The sequence below is a fragment of the Amblyomma mixtum genome, chromosome 3, assembly GCF_055824585.1.
Source record: "Amblyomma mixtum isolate Tamu chromosome 3, ASM5582458v1, whole genome shotgun sequence".
Lineage (NCBI taxonomy): Eukaryota > Metazoa > Arthropoda > Arachnida > Ixodida > Ixodidae > Amblyomma > Amblyomma mixtum.
In genome coordinates, this window is record NC_143014.1 from 371451295 (window position 1) to 371471930 (window position 20636).

Below are 20636 nucleotides of genomic sequence, written 5' to 3' on the forward strand. Positions count from 1 at the left end.
TAGCGCGACCAATCATTATCTGTCACTATCCACGCCACACGGTTTGCTCACAATGCAGTGGGCAAGTTGGGATGACGTCGCAAGGTTAAGTGACCAAGGTGGCCTACCTGCCTCCTAGGTTGCTTCCGTGGGGATTTTTCCTGGATGTTTAGCTCACGGCCAACAACGCCATCGGCGACGCAGGATTTTCTGCGACACAAGCTTCTTGACGCAGTCGCGTTAATATGGCTACGCTGAGTATGACAAGGTCTATAAACCTTTGCAAGCCCGTTGTCTGCATAATTCTGCTCCACTGCTGTGAGCACCGGAGTTACCACGTCCACAGCGGTTGCTCCATGTGCACACAGCATCCCAAGCAAACAGTAAGGTGATGCGCATGGAGTATTTGGTAGCGCCAGGAGCAGAAGGCATTCCAACCAGCTGTATGGCGGTGTACAGGCAGGTCTTTGCAAGCATGGCGTCTGCATCGTTCTCGCTCCACTGCTGTGAACACCTGAGGTTACCACGTCCACAGCGGTTGCTCCATGTGCACAAAGCATCCCAAGCAAACAGTAAGGTGTTGCACATGGAGTATTTGGTAGCGCCAAGAGCAGAATGCATTCCAACGAGCTGTATAACGGTGTACTGGTTGGAAAGGTCTGCGGGCCTTTGGAAGCGCGGCGTCTCCATTGTTCTCCCTCCACTGCTGTGCGCAGCTGATGCTACCTGGTCCACATCGGCTCTCTGTGTGCACACAGTATCCCAAGCAAACAATAAGGTGATGGGCGTGGATTATTTGGTAGCGCCAGGAGCAGATACATTCCAACGAGCTGAATAACGGTGTGCCAGCTGGAAAGGTGTGCGGGCATTTGCAAGCCCAGAGTCTCCACTGTTCTTGCTGCACTACTGTGCGCAGCTGATGCTACCTGGTCCACATCGGCTCTCTGTGTGCACACAGTATCCGAAGCAAACAATAAGGTGATGCACATGGAGTATTTGGTATCGCCAGGAGCAGATGCATTCTAACCGGCTGTATAACGGTGTACTAGCTGGAAAGGTCTGGAAAAGCACGAGTATATAATGGTGTACTGGTTAGGAGTGTCTGCGGGCCTTTGCATGCTCGGCGTATGAATGATACTCGCTCCACTTCTGTGCGCTCCTGGTGCTTTAACATCCGTAACGATTGCTTTAGGCCTATGAGCCTTTTCAAGTTCGGCGCCTGCATCATTCTCGCTGCACTGCATAACGCGCCAGACACTACCTAGTCCACAGCGATTGCTATATGTGCACACGGCAGCTTTAAGAGTGCTAAACATTCGTACTTAATGGCGCAGTTCAATGATGCAATTAAAAACACCGATTTGTTATGGAAGTGTTTAAAGGTCTCTTCTTCGAAGTAAAATGCTCAACTCTACTCACCAACTTAAGTGTGCGTGATACCATTGTGGCTGACAAAGACCTGTGTGATATTGTTACGGTGCATAGTTGCTAGGAGAAGACGACGTGGTTTTGGGACGTTCGGCAGTGAACGACGACGAGGACGTGGCAGTTTGTGCTGGAGTGATTTAGCTCGGTGTGCCTTCTGACTGTGGCCTGTACCGTCTGCCGCTGGGCTAACCCCCCGTAATATTTGGTGGAGGTGCGGGGTATCACACCGGGACCCTGCCCTGGACCTCCGCAGCGGTCGTCAGCTTCGAGCCACCACTATGCCGTCCAACCCACCTCCGGCCGCAGCATCACCACCAGCGCCGACCGTTGTCGTGGCGCAGCCTCGCGACCCAGGCACCTTTTGTGGCACCGATGACGTCGATGTCGAGGATTGGCTCGCCATGTATGAGCGAGTCAGCAAGCACAACCGCTGGGACGCGACGCTCATGCTTGCTAACGTTATATTCTACCTGGCGGGCACGGCGCGCGTCTGGTTTGAGACGCATGAGGAAGACCTCACCTCTTGGGACAACTGCAAAGAAAAGCTCAGAGACTTATTTGGCAAACCAATTGGGCGCAAGCTGGGTGCTAAAAAAGACCTTGCTTCTCGAGCACAGTCATCTACGGAGTCATACCTCTCCTACATCCAGGACGTCCTCGCTCTGTGCCGAAAAGTAGACAGCGCCATGCCAGAGACCGACAAGGTGGGCCACATCCTGAAGGGGATTGCTGATGATGCATTCAACCTTCTTCTTTGTAAAGATTGTGCAACGGTTGACTCTGTCCTCCAGGTATGCCGGCAATTCGAGCAGGCAAAACATCGCCGTATTGCTTCTCGTTTTGATCGCCTTCCGAACACTGCGGCGACATCCTCTTGCGAAGACCTGCCAACACTGCGACAACCGTCCCATCCTGCCAATTTAACTAGAATCGTCCGCAGAGAACTGGAAGCTATGACTCCCGTCACCTTCGCCCCTCAAGCGGCCGACTCTACGATTGCGCTGATCCAGGCCGTCGTTCGCCAGGAGTTTGCGAACGTGGGCCTCAATTCTGGCCTGCCGTCTGCGTCGCCCTGTTTGCCAAACACCGCTCCACTGGTTGCTGCTGCTTCACCGACTCCGACCGTACTACCACGTTACCGCTACCGGAATCCTGCGGATTGGCGCACCCCGGACGACCGCCCAATCTGCTTCACCTGTTCGCGTGTCGGCCACATTTCCCGTCACTGCCGCAGCCGTTGGTTTTCGCCACCTCACCTCCGTTCCACTTACGATCGTCGTGCAGACTACGGACCTAGCTCCAATTATGATCGCCGTGCCGGCTTCGAACCACGCCAGACGTCTTCTCGTGCTGAGTCTCCGCACGCTTTCGACACTTCGGCCCCGCGAAGGTCCAGCCGCTCGCCTTCCCCTCAGATCCGCCGCTCTCGTTCGCCGCAATTTCGACGCCCGTCCACTCCACCCTTACCTGGCTCTCACTCGGAAAACTAACCAATGCAGCTCCCGGAGGTGATGCTGCATTGATGACCCGGCCCGAAAATCCTCTCCTGACCCTCGCTCCTCGCCGCAACCTTCTCGATATCTGCGTGGACGGTGCACCAGTTACCGCGCTTATTGACACTGGCGCCCAAATTTCTGTCCTGAGCTCCTCGTTTCGCCGTCGTCTGAAGAAGGTTGTGACACCTGCCGTTTCCTCAGCCGTTCGCGTCGCCGACGGAAGTGCTGCTGCCGTTGTTGGACTGTGCACTGCGCGTGTTTCCATTGCTGGTCGTACAACCCCTGTCGTGTTCACTGTCCTCGACCATTGCCCCCACGATGTGATCCTCGGTATCGACTTTTTAACGACGCACGCGGCTCTAATTGATTGCGCCACTGGCCTTCTTCGTTTGGACTTGCCGCTCTGCTCCGAAAGCGCCGATACCAAGCCGCCTCGCTTACGTGCCGCTGAATTTACTCGCTTGCCGCGTGACGCTGCAGTCTATGTCCCTATGTCCCCGTTTCCCGCCGTTCCTGATGGTGTCTACGTCACGTACCCAATCAAGGACGTTGTCCTCCAGCGTAACGTCATCCTTCCACACACAGTCCTGACCGTCACCGGCAACCGCACCTACCTTCCGATTCTGAACTTCAGTCTCTCTCCCCAAGTTTTACCCTGTGGCATCGCGCTCGCTGAACTGTTTCCATTGGCCGAATGTACAGTTTCTGCTCTAACAGCTGTGCCTAACGCTGATCTCCATGCCCTTCCCCGCTCGGCCGCTTCACGCCCGGACCCTACTTTTGCGATGATCGCGGCGGATTTGCCACCTGACCACGCCAACGCCCTCTGCACCCTTTTAGCTTCCTACAGTGATGTCTTCGATTTCGGGAATCGTCCTCTTGGCCAAACTTCTGTCGTGACCCATCGCATCAATACGGGCGATGCCAGCCCTATACACAGAAGGCCCTATCGTGTTTCTCTTCCTGAGCGCCATGTCATCCAAACCGAGGTGGACAAGATGCTGGCGAACAACATTATCGAGCCTTCTAGCAGCCCTTGGGCATCCCCTGTAGTGTTGGTCAAAAAGAAAGATGGCAGCTGGCGCTTCTGTGTCGACTATCGTCATCTTAATCAAGTAACGAAGAAAGACGTCTATCCTCTTCCGAGAATTGATGACGCCCTCGACTGTCTACATGGTGCCAGCTACTTTTCTTCTATTGATCTCCGTTCAGGCTACTGGCAAATCGCTGTTGACGAACGGGATCGTGAGAAGACTGCCTTTATCACCCCCGATGGCCTGTACCAATTCAAAGTTATGCCTTTCGGCCTCTGCAACGCTCCTGCCACCTTCGAGCGCATGATGGACTCGCTTCTGCGTGGCTTCAAATGGACAACGTGCTTGTGCTACCTAGATGACGTTGTCGTTTTCTCCTCAACGTTCGAAAGCCACATACGCCGTCTTGCTACTATCCTTGCGGTCTTCCGTCGCGCTGGTCTCCAACTGAACTCCAAGAAGTGCACCTTTGGCCAGCGCCAAATTAAGGTCCTCGGCCACTTGGTTGATGCGTCTGGTGTAAAGCCCGACCCTGACAAAGTTCGTGCCGTTCGTGATTTCCCCACTCCCCGTTCCTCGAGCGATGTGCGCAGTTTCCTCGGGCTCTGCTCGTATTTTCGCCGGTTTATCCCGAACTTCGCCGACACGGCCCGTCCCCTTACCACCCTCCTGAAGAAGGATGTCCCTTTCTCCTGGGGCCTTGACCAAGCTCGCTCCTTCACGGCACTTGTTGCGGCCCTCACGGCTCCACCTGTGTTGGCCCATTTCGACCCATCTGCGCCTACGGAACTTCGCACAGACGCCAGTGGCCATGGTATTGGCGCCATTCTTGCGCAGCGGCAACATGAGCACTTTCGTGTGATTGCTTACGCCAGCCGCCTGCTCTCTCCTTCCGAACGTAACTACTCTATTACGGAGCGGGAGTGCCTTGCTCTTGTTTGGGCGTTAACAAAATTCCGCCCTTATTTGTTTGGAAGGCCCTTCTGCGTAGTTACGGATCACCATGCTTTGTGCTGGCTGTCCTCTCTTAAAGACCCTACAGGACGTCTGGGTCGCTGGGCCTTGCGTTTGCAAGAATACACATTTAATGTTGTCTACAAGTCCGGCCAGCTGCACCAAGACGCTGACTGTCTGTCCCGCCATCCTGTCGATCCCCCTGACTCCCACACACGTGATACCGACGACTGTGTACTGTCCGTATCAGACTTTCTGAACATTGGTGACGAGCAGCGCCGTGATCCAACTCTGCGCCTCATAGTCGACCGCCTCCGCAGCGACCCTTCCGATCCTGCTCTACGAATGTTCGTGCTGCATCACGATATTTTGTACCGGCGCAATATGCACCCAGATGGCGCCGACCTCCTGCTCGTCGTCCCGACCCATCTGCGCTCCACAGTACTTGCCCAACTTCATGACGCTCCTACTGCCGGGCACCTAGGCGTCTCACGCACGTACGACAGCGTGCGCAGGCGGTTCTTCTGGCCTGGCCTTTACCGCTCTGTCCGCGGTTATGTTGCTGCTTGTGATCAATGCCAGCGCCGGAAAACGCCCCCACTTCCACCCAGTGGCCAGCTTCAGCCCATCGACATCCCGACTGACCCATTTTTCCGTGTTGGTCTCGACCTGCTTGGTCCTTTCCCCCCATCAACATCCGGGAACAAGTGGATTGCCGTTGCGACCGATTACACCACCCGGTACGCTATCACGCGCGCTATCCCTACCAGCTGTGCCTCCGATGTCGCCGACTTTCTTCTCCATGACGTCGTCCTACTTCATGGCGCTCCTCGTCAACTGCTTACGGATCGCGGCCCCTGCTTTCTTTCTAAAGTGGTCCACGACCTTCTGCACTCCTGCTCTACCCGCCACAAGTTCACGACGGCCTACCATCCTCAGACCAACGGCCTTACTGAGCGTCTTAATCGCACCCTGACGGACATGCTGTCTATGTATGTCTCAGACCACCATCGAGACTGGGACGTCAGCTTACCTTTCGTGACGTTCGCCTACAATTCCACACGCCACGATACCACCGGCTACTCTCCCTTCTATCTGCTCTTTGGCCGCGACCCGTTGCTACCCTTCGACAGCCTCCTGCCTCACGACCCTTGTACCAGCAGTTACGCTGGTGACGCCATTGCCCGAGCTGACGCCGCCCGCCAAATCGCTCGAGATCGCCTCGACGCTTCACAAGTCGCTCAAAAACGACGGTACGACCTTCATCACCGTGACGCCCATTACCCTCCCGACTCCCTCGTACTCCTCTGGCTCCCTGCGCGTCGAGTGGGCCTGTGTGAGAAGTTGCTGCCTCGTTACGTGGGTCCTTACCGCGTCTTGCGGCAACTGAGCGATGTCACCTACGAGATCGCGCCCCTGCAACCCCACACTCCTCGTGCGGCCTCCTCCACACAGCTCGTACACGTCGCCCGTCTTAAGCCCTACCATCCAAACCCACCATCTTAGGACACCCAGGGACTGTGCTTCCTTCCGCCCGGCGGAGGAGGGGGGGGGGTAGTGTTACGGTGCATAGTTGCTAGGAGAAGACGACGTGGTTTTGGGACGTTCGGCAGTGAACGACGACGAGGACGTGGCAGTTTGTGCTGGAGTGATTTAGCTCGGTGTGCCTTCTGACTGTGGCCTGTACCGTCTGCCGCTGGGCTAACCCCCCGTAATAATATGCTTATTGACCATGTTATTAGTCTTGGCACCTCAGCCAGTCTACCAGCAATAAGCTGTGTCCCACTTCCTGGACGAAGTACAGTTAGTAGCAGTATGGCATTTTCCCTCAGAACTGAGACTCAAGTCGCTGCTGCATTCCAGACAGGGAACAGGGAAAAATTCAAAATCACAGGGTGTGAACGACATGCAGATTGCCCCAGTGAAAAATATCCTAGACCTGATGGCACCTGTCCTGAATGAGATATACAACTTAGCTCTGGAGTGCAGTTGTTTTCCTAAGAACATGCAGGCTGCTACCACCACAAAATAAATAACTTAAAAAAAAGAAAAAAAAATCCCCTGTGCCCCTTGGTTTCTGTGGCTGTCGGCTTCTGTCATGGTGCAGAAGAGGCGTATGTAAAGGTACGAAAAAATATCTGCAGAGTGTTTCACTAAGATGTTCTGAAACTCCTAAAAAAGGCTTTTTGAGCTAGAAGAGAGCGTCTTTTCGGCATTGCCAGCGGTGCAGCGCTTCAGTCAAGTGCTAAGACGGGCTAATTAGTAAGCTGGTTAACTAATAGTGACTAGTTAGCTTTTCAACTATTGTCATGTAGTGGTGACAGAAGTGAGGCAGCCAGGAAGACAGCAAAGAGGGTTTCCAAAAGAACCTGTTTATTGGGCTGACGCGTGCCTACAAATAACTGAATGACTTAGCGCCACAGATGGCAAAAAGCGTGCTCGGTAGGCGTCGAACAGAATGCCTGGCGCTCTCGGCCGCGCTTAATTTGAAGCTCGCAAGCAACGATGGAGATAGGGTGCCAAAAGCAACTAAACCAATCTGGGACAATGTGGAAGCAGTCGCACGAGGCAGCGATCATTCGAGATAAGTGAGGTCGCCTCTCACGTCAAAAGCAAAATAATAAAAGAGAGCGCCGCCGGCTGCTAGCGTGAACGACCGAACTGTACAAAGATTCTTGGCACTATGACTGTTAGTCCCCTTGTTTATTGAGAGCCTTGCATCCTTACGTAAGTAATATGCGTGTCAGTGTTTAGAATTTTATAAACACAATTACCATCGGCGCTTTGTCCCAGGAAATTGACTTTTTCTACGAGTTACGTGCCCTGGATAGGTTTCTTAGCCTGCAAGCTTCTCGAAAATGCCTGTATTTTGGCGCGATGCAGCCAGCATTTCTTCGGCCACAGCACCAAGGGTAACTGCCTTTTTCAAATTCTAAAAAATTATATACTTATCACTTACGATGGGCCACACGCCTCTGTATAAATAAGGAGGTTAAAGGCAATAGTTAAAAAGTTCCCTATTAAAAACTAGCTAACCAGCCTTCTATTTAGAACACCTTCTCTGTATTCTGATGCACTACTGCACTCAAAAGCTAAGCTATTACTACAAAAACGCGCTTCTAACTCAAAAAGAGTACTTTTAAAAATTGCAGAACATCAGAGGTGAAACACACTGTCAGTGGTTGGACAAACAAGGCATTCCTGCAAGGGGAAATGATGAAAAAATCCACCAGTATGGGTGTCAGGCAGGCAGACACGACCTTTCCGCCACTATTCACGGCATGTTTCCAGCAGATACTCAAAGAGCTAGATTGGAAAGAGTTGGGGATCGGAGTTAATGAAGAATAAGTTTTTTTTCCATTCCATGATTACATCGCCCTGATAAGTACCTCAGGTACGAACTGCAGAGCATCATAAATAACCTACACAGGGAAAGCAGATCGATGGCGAAAAAATGAAAATTGAGAACACCAAAATAATGTTCAGTATTTTCGAAAGGGTGGAAAACAGCGCAAGGACCATGGATGGGAGGATATAAACACGGACAGCGCGTGTCCGTGTTTCTTTCCTCATATCCATGGTTCCTTGCACTCTATTACACCTTTCAAAGAAATGAACGACCTAACCCAATGGTAAGCTTTTTTACAACTTTATTACAGTTCTCGGAAAAGAACAGCAGTCTACGATGGGCAGCGAAGCTTTGGAAGTGATAAAGGAATACAATATTCATAATTTTTCAAACAGCGCTTCAAAACCAAAACAGAGAACGAGAGCGGATGCAGACACGGCGCTGAACTTACAAATTGTAAGTTCAACGCCATGTGTGTGTCCCGTCTCGCTTTCCGTTCTCGTTCTGTAGCGTTGTTTGAAGAATTCTCAAGGAATACCCAATCGTCTTGCAATCGTTCTTCTTCAGTAGCTCTAATCATAGGGCAGGTACTGACCGCAGGTCTTGATCATGACAGTGAAATAACTCGGTGAATAAAAATGGGGTAGAGAGGATTTGGCAGGTACTCCAATGTGATGAATAGCAGTTTAGCAGTTTTCCTCAAGAGGACAGTATACAATACCTCTATATTACAGTCGGTGAGAAAAGCCTTTGTACCGCGTACTTGGTAAACAAAGTCCATAGCTCTCTTATTAACGGCCGGCTGGAGACCACACTTTTCGAGACGAAATAACAAAATTTTATCTTCACTTCTAAAAGTGTGGTCTCCGGCCGCTGGATACTAGTAGAGCGATTGGCTTCCCTTGCGGAACACGTGGTCGGTCCAGGGACGTACTAGCATGTGCGGTAGAAACATGGATGCTAAAAAAAATGTTTAACTTAGGCACGGGACATTTCAGCGGACTATGAAGAATAAAATGATAGGTGTGACGTTAAGCGACAGAACAAATGCGTGTTTAGGATATCCTAGTCAAAATCAAGTAGGACAAACGGGAGCGTAATAGCAAAAGGCAAGATAAGGCCTCTTCCCTAAGGCTAACGGATTGGGATCTATGCGAAGGCAAGCGCAGCAGACGGGGCGGCAGCCAGTCAGTTGGGCGGATGAAATTTATTAAATTCGCGGTGACAATGGGGCCGCAGCTGGCACAGGACGGCGCTAATTGTCAGCTTTTCATATTTTCATATATCGTAAACTTTCATACAACAGTCAATATAAGCGCACATCTCCCGTCGGCGTGCTTGCTTTTTTTTGCCATTAACGATGTTACTTTCGTCAAAAACGCTGCGCATTGGTTTTCTACGGCAATCTTAATTGCTCGATGCGAGAGATAGAAAAACTGTAATAAAGATTTTTTTTTTCTTACATAACAGACCCTTACAATATTACAACAGTCAAAATTTTTGTATAATAATGGTGCATCTGTAAATGGCAGTCTGCTCGTAGGTTTCATAAACTTCATCTGGGTGCGAAGAAATTCTCTGATCTGCGTCAAAAAGGTGAAAACAAAGGTCGATCAGAGGAACGGGTATTTTTCGGTGACCCTGAGTATTAGCACATAACGGATGCAACCATTGTGGCCGTGGGAATCAAAGCCATGAAGACGGGCAGAACTGCACGCCCTTTATTCTTTTGTTAGCACAGCAGCGTCGGCAGCATGACTAGGATGAACGTACTAGAGGGATTTGTGCCATGGCGCGAGCGAACCGCCTTCTGGTGAACATAAAAGAGCTGGGAAGCAAAAATACGAGTTGAAAACAGGGCGTGAAAAAATTTTGAAACGATCAGTGCGACTGATGCGGCAGAGCATGCTTTATCATTAAGCAGAGGGACACATGCGCGAAAACTGGCCCGGTGCACAACAAGCAGGGGCACACGCAGCGGGAAGCATCGATGCGCCGCTCGATTAAAGCTGCGTCCACAGCCGGTACCCCTTTGCCACTGCGCAGCACTGCCTGAGCCCTGCTTGGCTCGATGTACTTCTCGTTCTCACCGTAGAAGAAAAAAAACAGCGATGTTATTAGAAAGACTGCCTGCTACACTCGAGAAGTGGCAAAACATGCCAGCGCATGTACCGAGGTTTTAGCAAAAGCATCATCTGCCGGCGCGCCTGGCGACAGACTGCGCTGCGATCTGCCTGCGTGTCTTCGCTAGGCCTATGGGACAAGGTTTTATCAATCCATCTAACCCCCAACTGCTTGCTGCGCATGCGCGGCGTTGCTATAGCGACGGAGACACGCACGTCTGGTTCCCACGGCGCCGCATCCCCAAAGCTGTTCGCAGTGCTAGCGTGCGCCGCAAGTTCAACTCACGTGCTTGAGCATTCTACTTGAGCAGCGCCGGGGCAGAAGGCTGAAAGAGTGGAGTCGTGTGCTTCATGGCGGCGTTAACTGAATATGCACGTAGGTGGTGAGCGCTGCAGGATCGCATGGATGGCTTCGCAAACACAACACCAGTGACGGAGATCTACGCTAAGTCCTCGCCGCTTCTCGGCGCCTCGATGCACGCATTTGTTTTGTTTTCATGTGCATTTCTTGTAAAACGCATGCCCTCGGCCTCTCCCCTTCAGCACTCGGCGCTAGTTGTAGTGGTTTATTGAAAGAAAGGTACAAAAAAGGAATGAAAAGATCTTGCCGGCTACAGCAATTGCTATTATATATTTAGCACCAGAGATGACAGCGGAGATGAAAGGGAGAGGGAAAGGATAGTGAGAAGTGCTTAGCGATGGCGCCGAAGAATGGGGTAAATATATATGTGCAGTATTTATAAAGTACATAGGGTTAACAATTTTGCGCCTCTCGAGCGCGAAGTTCCAGGCATTGTCCGAAGGATAGCGAACTGCCAGCGACCGCTGCCCATATTTACACAACATGCAAATCCGCTGTATATACGATGCCGCGCGCACTTATTACAATGTCGCGGGTTCATTGCGCGTGCGGCATATTGCATAAGCGGTCGGAGTGGGGCGCTCGACCGCATATAGTCCGAAGTACAACTTCGACACGAAAGAACAGGACGCGTCAAAACAGAGCACAAAAACAGCACAGCGACAAAATACCAGAAAAAACGGGACAGCGACAAAACAGCACAGGGAAAAAACAACGCGCATCAAAAGAGCACGTCGGACAAAACAGCAAGCGACAAAAAGCATAGCGAAAAAACAGAACGACGAAAAAACAGCACAAGGAAAAAACAGTACGACCACAAAACAGCGAAGCAGAGTACGGTGCAGCGCGGCTGGAGGAGTGAACTAACATAGCCGAAACCGCTAGTTTATTAAGAGACAGGGCAGGCTCATTCCTTCAGGAACAGCGTTGCTTCAACTTGTGCATATGACATAACAAGTGGTTATGTAGTCCTTGCTTGCTTGGCTTCAGTGATCTATTTTATTTCTTTATTATGCAAGAAAATTCTGGGAAGCTCAGAGATAAAATGCCCCGGGCATGCGCTCTGAGGTCAATTGTCCCGGGTAGTTTATCTTCTCTTATTTGCTAGCTGTGTTGGGTTTGCTTGGCCGCTTTTGATTCATTACGTGCCGCCGCACGCAGCGGCTTCCTTTTCAACTGCTAGACAACATGCATGGCGTCTCTCACTCGATTCAGCTCTTTCACGTGTTCATAACCCTCGCCCACTTTTCAGCGGCCATAGGTGACATTCGCGGTGATGAAGACTTTCGAAGCATAGTTAGAGACGCTACCAGTTAGAACAAGGAATGAGCATGAGGCTGCAGCGATGGCCGAGTAAAGCCTAGCGCGTCTGTGGTTCGTATTCAGGTTGATCTATTTTAATTTTTTTCTGCTTCGTACAGTCCTGTCGCAAGAGTTCTGAAATCGGAAGCATCAAAATGGCACCTCACCGCTGTAACAAAGAAAATAAAAGACGAGCGAAAGTGTTTTGTAAAGCACATTAGGTATTTAATTTTAGTTTATTGCAATAGAATTCGAATATCGAACCGAGCTTCCTTTTATTGCAACGATAGCCACTACACGAAATAAATCTATTCGCTAGTTTCGTCGCGTAACACAGAACGGTTGCAGATAGCCTAAGGTTATGCTTGATTATTGAAGCTTACGGCAGCCTAACATGCGAAATAAACAGAAAATAGAAAAACTAACTGAAGTTAGGCTCGAGCTAGTTAGAATGGAGTTGGAATCTAGCTAGCTTGCGCACTGTTTTTCTCGCCGACGTGATCAGTGCATATGAGCGTTGCTTTATTTGCTTTACAACCACCAGGCCCCTATGACAGCGCAGCTAAATTACACTGATGAATGCAGTACGTATTGTACTGGACTTAGGGAGTATAGCTGCTGTTGCCGCGGGGTTTCATGACGCTGACCGTATATTCCTTAAGTCCATTACTTTAAGAGGCAACACACACGTGCTTGCTCAAGCACTGAAATTACTATCTCTGATATACACTTTTAATCAAATCAAAGTTAAGAGGCAATAAACATCCTGTGAAACGAAATTCCCTGCATTTATTGTACAACTCTGCTTCAGTAGAGTCTCACTAGTATTTGTTTTTTTGCTATATTTTAAGTGCTTCTTGTGGTTCCTGAGCTAAAGGGTCAAATTTGTCGAAAATTGACGTTTTAATAAAATTGCCTTCTAAGCGACAAAAGGAGGTTTGGTCAAATGTTTAGAAAGTTGATTTTTGGAGATAATTCTCTTCGAAGTGAAATAAAGAGCTTTAATGTAAAATTGCACTCAACAAATCCACGCTGATGCATGAATTTTCAGGTCATAAGCACCGGTCAGCCTCAGACAACCACTGAGCAGCGTCTTAGTTAAACACCAAATTGAAAATGTCGGCTCTAACAGTGCTGCCATAGTCAAAAGCGAGCATCGCATACTGGATATTTTCAGTGTATAAAGGCCCTGTAGCTCGCTCCCGACGAAACTGCTGAAGATTGAATTGCCGACAGCGAGAGTTTTGAAGAATAAGAGCTTTTGGTACACAAAAAGCTATGTGTCGGGCGTATATGCCAGAATTCAGCATCACGTTGGTCAACCCACAGAACCGATGCTTCCAGCACAACTTTTTAAGCGGTATTCATTCCATTACCAGGCAAAAAAAAAGTGGACATTTGAGGTCGTGAATATTATCCTACCTTGCTACTTATTCAGTCTGTGAAACGAGCACTCGCTAACTCCAAAGATCGCTGCCGTATGTGTTGTGATTTACCGTTTACGGTTATAGCTATGATAGTTCTCCGCTCCAGCAGCGCTACACCGTACTCCGATGTGTTCTTTTGTCGCCGTGCTGTTTTTCCCTGCGCTCTTCTTTCGTCATGCTGGTTTTTCGCTGTGCTGTTCTGTCGCTGTGCTCTTTTGTCCGGCGTGCTGTTTTGACGCGTGCTGTTTTTTTTTTGGTGTGCCGTTTTGTTGCTATGCTGTTCTTCCCTGTGCTGTTCTGACGCATGCTGTTTTGTCGTCCGCTGTTCTTTCATTACGCCGAAGTAGAACACACGGAGTGCTCGCGTCATGCGAGTACTATTTGGCCATGAGCAAGCGGGATGTCAAGATGGCCTACTCGATGAATTCACAGAGGCTCACCACTACTCTGTCGCGGTTGCGTGCATTGCCGTGCGGCCTCAAGAGCGCCAACTGAGACTTCTCGCGATGATCCCCACCGCAGTGTACGACGTTAACGCAAAGCGGGTTCTACGAAAGTCAGCGGAGCATCCGTCTTTCTCCTGGCGCTACCCGAAGCCAAAGCGCATTCTAAAGATCATCGCGCGCTAGAGGAGCTATACAGTGAGAGCGCGCCGACGACGGTGATGCGCTCTCCTTGCGAGATACGTGAGCTCGACTGTTGCGAACGAAGGTGATCGTATATCACCGCTTGGAGGTTTTAATTTATTTCCTTTATTTACCTTATACCCTGTCGCACGGGCAGTTTCAATGCCCATTGAGACAATGGACATCAAACACAATGGGGACTGGCCGCTGCCACGCGCTGGTTTTAAATGACCGTTGAACACGGAGGACATCGACTCAATGGAGGTTCCTGAATGGCCATTGAGAACAACCTCGCTCTCACGATACGTTGAAAAATCAGCACATAAAACCTGGAAATAAGCAAAAATACCTTTTTGATATAATTTAAATATTAGACTACACTACCCAGGTCATAAACTAAGATCATAAGGTAGTTAAAATGGCAGCTGCGCAGAACGTCCGGTGGTCAGATGGATGTAAACAAAACCGGCGTCATTCTTGTTGTGCGACGTCGCGGTGTTCTGCGTCGTTTCTCTATTTTTTTCCGCGTCATAGCGCACTTTGCGACAGCACAGACCAAGAAGTGCCCCAGAAAGGCTGCAACGATAGTAGCCATGAACACGACAAAGAGGGTCATTGATGCGTGGCAGCTTCGCCGGCGGCTAGTGATTGCTTCTTAAACAAAGTGCGCATCACTCCCCATCGCCGCCCCGCCGTCGCTCTCTCCAGATTGTGCCGAACTGTCAAGTATTTGAATGGCTTTTTCCGACAAAACTGTCAATTGAAATAGCACTTACTTCAATAATGGGCTTGTTTTAGTCACCGTCACTTTGTTTTTGTTTTTGTCTTTTTTTTCAGTATTGCTATCCCTATCGCCATCTGCCTGATCACATGCTCACTGCTCACTCCATGATAATATTGGAATTCGCCGTGTGGCAGCGGTGCATCTGGATGGCCCTACAAAATTGAAATTGAAATTTAGATGGGAATTGAGGTTGACCGTGTGACAAGGGCATTAAAGGCGTCTTTCGGGGTATTGCATAAGGGTTGGGGGAATCACCCAGTTTTGCTAAATATTCTCAGGATCATATATAAATTGTAATGTTGACGTTGACAGATGATGGACAGGTGATAACAGCGATGGAGTTGGAGAGGCGGTTCCAGTCTGATGCGGCTCGTGGAAAGAAGGTAGAGAAGGTTACGCTACGGGCTCGTCGACGAGCAACTTCAAGTGGATGACCAATGCGATGAGGAATGCGTGGCTGAGGTGTGCAGATGCATGGTTCATGATCAAGTGAGTTGTAATAAAATCTTTGAAAAAGAGATACGTTTGCGATGCGGGGATGACAGAAAGTCTTCGTGAGTGGGACTGCGATATCAAGGTGACACGCTGACTTTTGTATGAATATTGGGAGTGAATGAAACGGGCGGCGCGATTCTGGACGGCTTCAAGTGCATTGATTACAAATGCTTGGTGTGGGCTTCAAATGGGGGATACGAATTCTAGTTTTGGCCTTAGCAATAAACCATGAGCGAGTAATATTAGGTTTTTTGTTGCGTGGCGTATATGACCCTTTAGAAATCACAGGGTTTTGTTTGCAGATATATAGCGTTAGTAATACGTTCGCGCCAACATAAGTCATGATTTACAATAATACCTAGGCATTTGTATGATTGTATGTGCTATATTGGAAGATTAGCAATTCTGTAAGGGTAAACACGGGTTATGTCAGCCGTAAACAAATGAGCTTGCATTTGTTAGGGTTAAGTGTCATTATCCAATAATCACACCATTTTTCAGTCCTGCTAAGATCAGCCTGGACGGCGTTTTAGTCAGAAATATTAGTTATTGAGCGGTAGATAACGCATCCGTCGGAAAATAGACGGATACTGCATGAACGATGTTCTAGCAAGTCATTTATTCATATTAAGAAGAGGTCAGCATCTAGGAAAGAGCTCTGAGGAACGCCTGAAGTTATGAGTACAGGATCAGATGACTGGCTGTTAATAGCAACTGACTGAAAGCGATACGTTGGAAACTATTGAATCAACTTGAAGATGTCAGGGTTCAAGTTCACTGGGGAAAGTTTAATAACAAATGACGATGGGAAACTTTCTCGAATGCTTTAGCATCGTCTAAAGAAATGGCGTCAGTCTGGATATCCAAGTCAAGGTTGCAGTGCAGGTCGTGCAGGAAAACTACTAATTGTGTGTTACAGGAGTAGTTCTAGCGAAATCCAAGTGGTTCAGGGTAAATAGATTTGTTAGCATCCAGGAACTGCATGATTAAAGAGCAGATAAAATGTCCCATGATTTTTCAGGGTACACTTGTAAGCGAGATGGGACGATAATTTATTGTTAATTTTTCTTACCGGGTTTGTTTACTGGAACTACCTTTCCCTTCTTCCAATCGTCTGGTATGGTCCCTGTGGAAAGCGACTGAGCTGAGAGTAACGACAAATATTTGGCTAACTAACCTTGTGTTCTTTACAAGTTTAGAATTTATTTGATCAGTTAGCGCTAAAGATGAAAGTTTCATTTAATCTATTAGAGACAATATTCCATTAGCAGACACATTGATGACAGGCATGGTCTGTGCATTAGTAGTAGATAGATTAGGTAAGGGCGTATCAGGCTCGCTGGTGAAAACAAGGCGAAATACGATGGGCGAGATGTTAGCACATTCAGTTTCACTGAGTGGTTATCCTGAATCTTTACTGAGGGTAAGTGAACGCGAATTTTTAGGGCTTGTAATTTTTCATAACTTTTGGGCTACTTTTTAGGACTTTCAACTTAGTTTTGACTTAGAATCTTAGTTAGGGAAGCCAAACACTTATTGTATGATGAAAGAGCTGCATCATCCGCATATCAAATGCAGTCAGAATTAGTGAAGCAGCTCTGGAGGTCATCAATGAATATTAAAAATACAAGAAGATCGACAACTAAAACCTCTGGGATACTGATATTAATTAATAATTTTTTACCATGGAGGAACCCAGAGATGCTTATAATTTGCTACCGGTTTGGTAGGTAGCTGCGTAATAGATTTATGGGGGTCCTCAGGATACTGTGACATGAATAGATAGGTAATCAAAACTTTATGGAGGGTTTTGTACAGCAAAGAAAATTTCACATCCTTGGATTTGGCAAACGGTTCAACTTGCTTTCTTATATTTTGAGCTCGGATGGAGAAATCCTCACCAGTGCTGAAATCAGTATACTTTAGTTTGCGCCCATATCAAAGTATCATTTGTTTTCTCTTAAAGGATGCGGGCGTTACAATTCTAGAACGCTCGCGTTCCGTGTTGTGACGCCCAAGATGGTGTGCATGTTTGATATCTTTTCTGTCTAAGGTGAAATCCATTTGATCGCAGCTGTGGCGAATGATCACTTCGTATTCGGCGAATGTCTCGGATGGTGTAGGATCGGAAAAGCCGTAAACAATCAAACTGCGTCTCCGTGAGCGGTTCTCGGCATCGTAAAATCGGGCCTCTAGATCCCGCACAAGCTGAGTTGTCGTTTCTGCGTTGTATTGCAGATTTTCTTCGTCTATTTTCAAAATATCCAGATCTTGGTAGAGCTCTCTGAATCGGCAATCTTCTGAAATAAATCAACAATAGTTTTCTCGGTAGTTATTCCTTTTTCATGTCTTGTACCTCGATGATTATTGTAGCCTGACTGGGGGACAGGAGGAGGAACAAACATTCATTTGTCATAGGACAAAGAGGGTATGGGTAGGCGATAGAGATGAGTTTTAGACAGGTTCATGGGCCCTCTCGATGGGGCTAAGTGGCTTGAATTCATGCTTCATAGAGACTTCCAGGGCCCAACCGACTATCCGGAGTTGTACCTCAGGGTCAGGGCTGAGCAACGCAGTCTCCTATTCGCATTGTTCTGAGATTTGGAGGATTTGGTCCTCTGGGCACGCAAATAGGATGCGATTGAGGTTTGGTTTAGAGTGATTGCACATATTGCAATGGGAGTTGCATTCCGCCGAATACATCAAGTAGTAGCTACAAGGGTTTGGGAATGCGTTTGAAGTCGCTGCCAAGCAACCTGCTCCGTTTTGCTGTGGTATTTTTGCGGGGGTGGGTATATCAGCCAATCGTTTCGATAGTGGAGAGTTATTTAATGGTAAAAGACCAGACGCTATCTCCTGAACCAGGGGCACCGGTCGCTCAGTGCCACATTTACGAATCATCAAGCACATTCATGAGCCGCCGTCTTCCCTGGGTTGGAGGTATGTGCTGGCAACCATATGAGCTGGAACCGCTCTGTGGATAATTTCGCTCATGCCATCATGAAGAGATCTGGGGCATGAAGTCACCTCTTAGCGAAGTGCCTGATTGCTGCCTTCGAATTACTGAGGCTGTATCCTGGCCTGGTGCCGGCTATGGCGAGCGCTATGGCCACCTTCTCAGCCTCTATCGACAGTGCGGTATTGAGTGAGGTGGCCATCACCAGGGTTGGCCGTGGTTACCTACGACCGCGAGTGCAAATGCTCTTTCTTTTCGGGGTATTCTGCCGCGTCCACGTAGGCCGTCTCAAGCAAAGGGGAGTAGTGTTTATGCGGGGCCATGGCTTCGCCGGCGTGTCAGCCTTCGTCATGCAGGGGCGGGTGGAAATAATATACGGTTGTCAGTTTTATTATAGAGCGAAAGTTCGAGGGGGGCCGGTGGTGTACCCAAAATTGAGTTTTCCAATAGCCCTTCCTGTGGTCGTGTCGGCGGGGCGTTCGCACTGTGCTGCAAGATGCGCCTTAGCCAGCTGATTTACCTGGTATGTCAACCAAGCTGGAGCGATTTTTCGGGGGGGGGGGGGGGGTATTTTTGAGAAGGTGGCGGGCTGCTTTATATGCTGCGCGAATGATTTGTCTAGGGGATCTTTCTCAGCTCAGGAGAGATGAACGTAAGGGATAGTATGTTGTCAGGTAGCAGTTGGTACAGGTAGCGCCCCGTCTAGACGGCAGAGGAACGCCAACACCGAGAAGATGTGACAGCACACCAAGATGGCCGGGGTGGAACGTCGAGTTTCGTCTTCTTCAGCAGCGAACAGCGTGGCGCACGAGCTGCGTGCCGAACAGCCGCCGAGCGGCTATTGTTGTAGGCGCGGCAATGTGTTAACGGTTGAGAACAAAGGCCTGCACTAGTCGCCGTGTGTCCGCCTCCCTCATTCCTCTGTTGGTAATTCTGCGGAAGAGGAGAGAGGTGCTGTTTGCGCTTGCTTTCAGCTGGCCAATTACCGCATTAATTCTCCCACTGTTCTGTGGAGCATTCCTAGTACCTTGATGGTTGGGACTTTGGGTATTGGGGTATCACTGATGGTGATTATCACTTTCGGAGGGTTTGAGTCCCGGGGTTTTTCACGAAAGTCCAAGAGTTCCGATTAACTCGGAGTGCAGATTAAGCCAGTGCTCCAGGCATAAGAGTGGACGACATCTGTAACGGTTTGAAGTGCCTCCACCATTTGGCCAGTTTCCTGTAGCAGTCCAGAGGGCAATATCATCTACGTACAGAGAATTTTCTAGATGAGGAATTTCTCTGAGCTTATTGGCCAACGGAATGAGGGTCACGTGGAAAAGGAACGGCGAGAGGACAGTGACTTGTCAGCTACCTGTTCCGCCTAGATGGAAGGGGTCAGATTTTTTAAGCCGAATTGTATTTGTGCTATCCTCTGATTCGGGAAGGCTCTGACATAGTTGCATGTCATCTTTCCTACATTCAGACTACAAAGGGCAATGAATATTGCAGAGTGCTAACATTATCAAAAGATTTACATAGGCCTAGTGCAAGCAACGCTCTTGGCTTGTGGGAGAGGTTGAGTATAGGATTTCATTTCTGAGTTGGAGCATGACGTCCTGCGTGGACAAGTGTTGCCGGAAGGCGAGCATGCCATGCGGATACAGTTTTTTGGTCCTCCATGAACCGGTTGAGCCTGTTCAGGACGGCATGCTCCATTAGTTTACCGGCGCAGGATGCGAGAGGTATAGAAAGGAGATTTTCTTGGGTGGGGCGTTTGCCAGGTTCGGTATGAAAGTAATTTTGGCGTGGTTCCACTGTTGCGGAGCGCGACTCCCTTTCTTTTTTCTTTCTTTCTCTCTTTCCTTCTTTCTTTCTTTCTTTCTTTCCTTCTTTCTTCCTTTCTTTCTTTCTCTCTTTCTTGCTTTCTTTCTTCCTTTCTTCCTTTCTTTCGTTTCCTTTCTCTCTTCCTTTCTTTCTCTTTCTTTCTTCCTTTCTTACTCTCTTTCTTTCTTTCCGTCTTTCTTTCTTCCTTTCTTTCTTTCTTCATTTCTTTCCTTCTTTGTTTATGTATTGTTTCCATTTTCAAGAAATGATGAGGTTGAGGGCTCTAGGTTGAGGGCTCCTGTTCTCAAGAAGCTGTTCATGTGCTCCGTCAGAGCAGTAATGGATTGCCTATCGAGGTTTTCGAGTGCTTTATTGTTTTTGCCATCTATCCGTGGGACGGAGGTGGTGCGAAGCTGCTGCAGGGGTGCCCAGTCGTCTGCCTCGGAGATTTCCTCGTCTGGTTGGGAGTTCGTTCCCCTTCTGTATTCAAGAGCGGGGCAGGGGGAGTGTTAG

The 20636-nt window shown here is 48.9% G+C and overlaps 1 protein-coding gene across 1 annotated transcript; it reads left to right on the forward strand.

Moving 5' to 3' along the window:
• Positions 1–1503: 1503 nt before the first annotated feature.
• On the forward strand, positions 1504–2897 carry LOC149356770 (uncharacterized). Its single transcript, XM_089584310.1, has one exon. The coding sequence runs from the start codon at positions 1686–1688 to the stop codon at positions 2895–2897; it is 1212 nt and encodes a 403-aa protein (XP_089440436.1). The 5' UTR covers positions 1504–1685.
• Positions 2898–20636: the final 17739 nt, after the last annotated feature.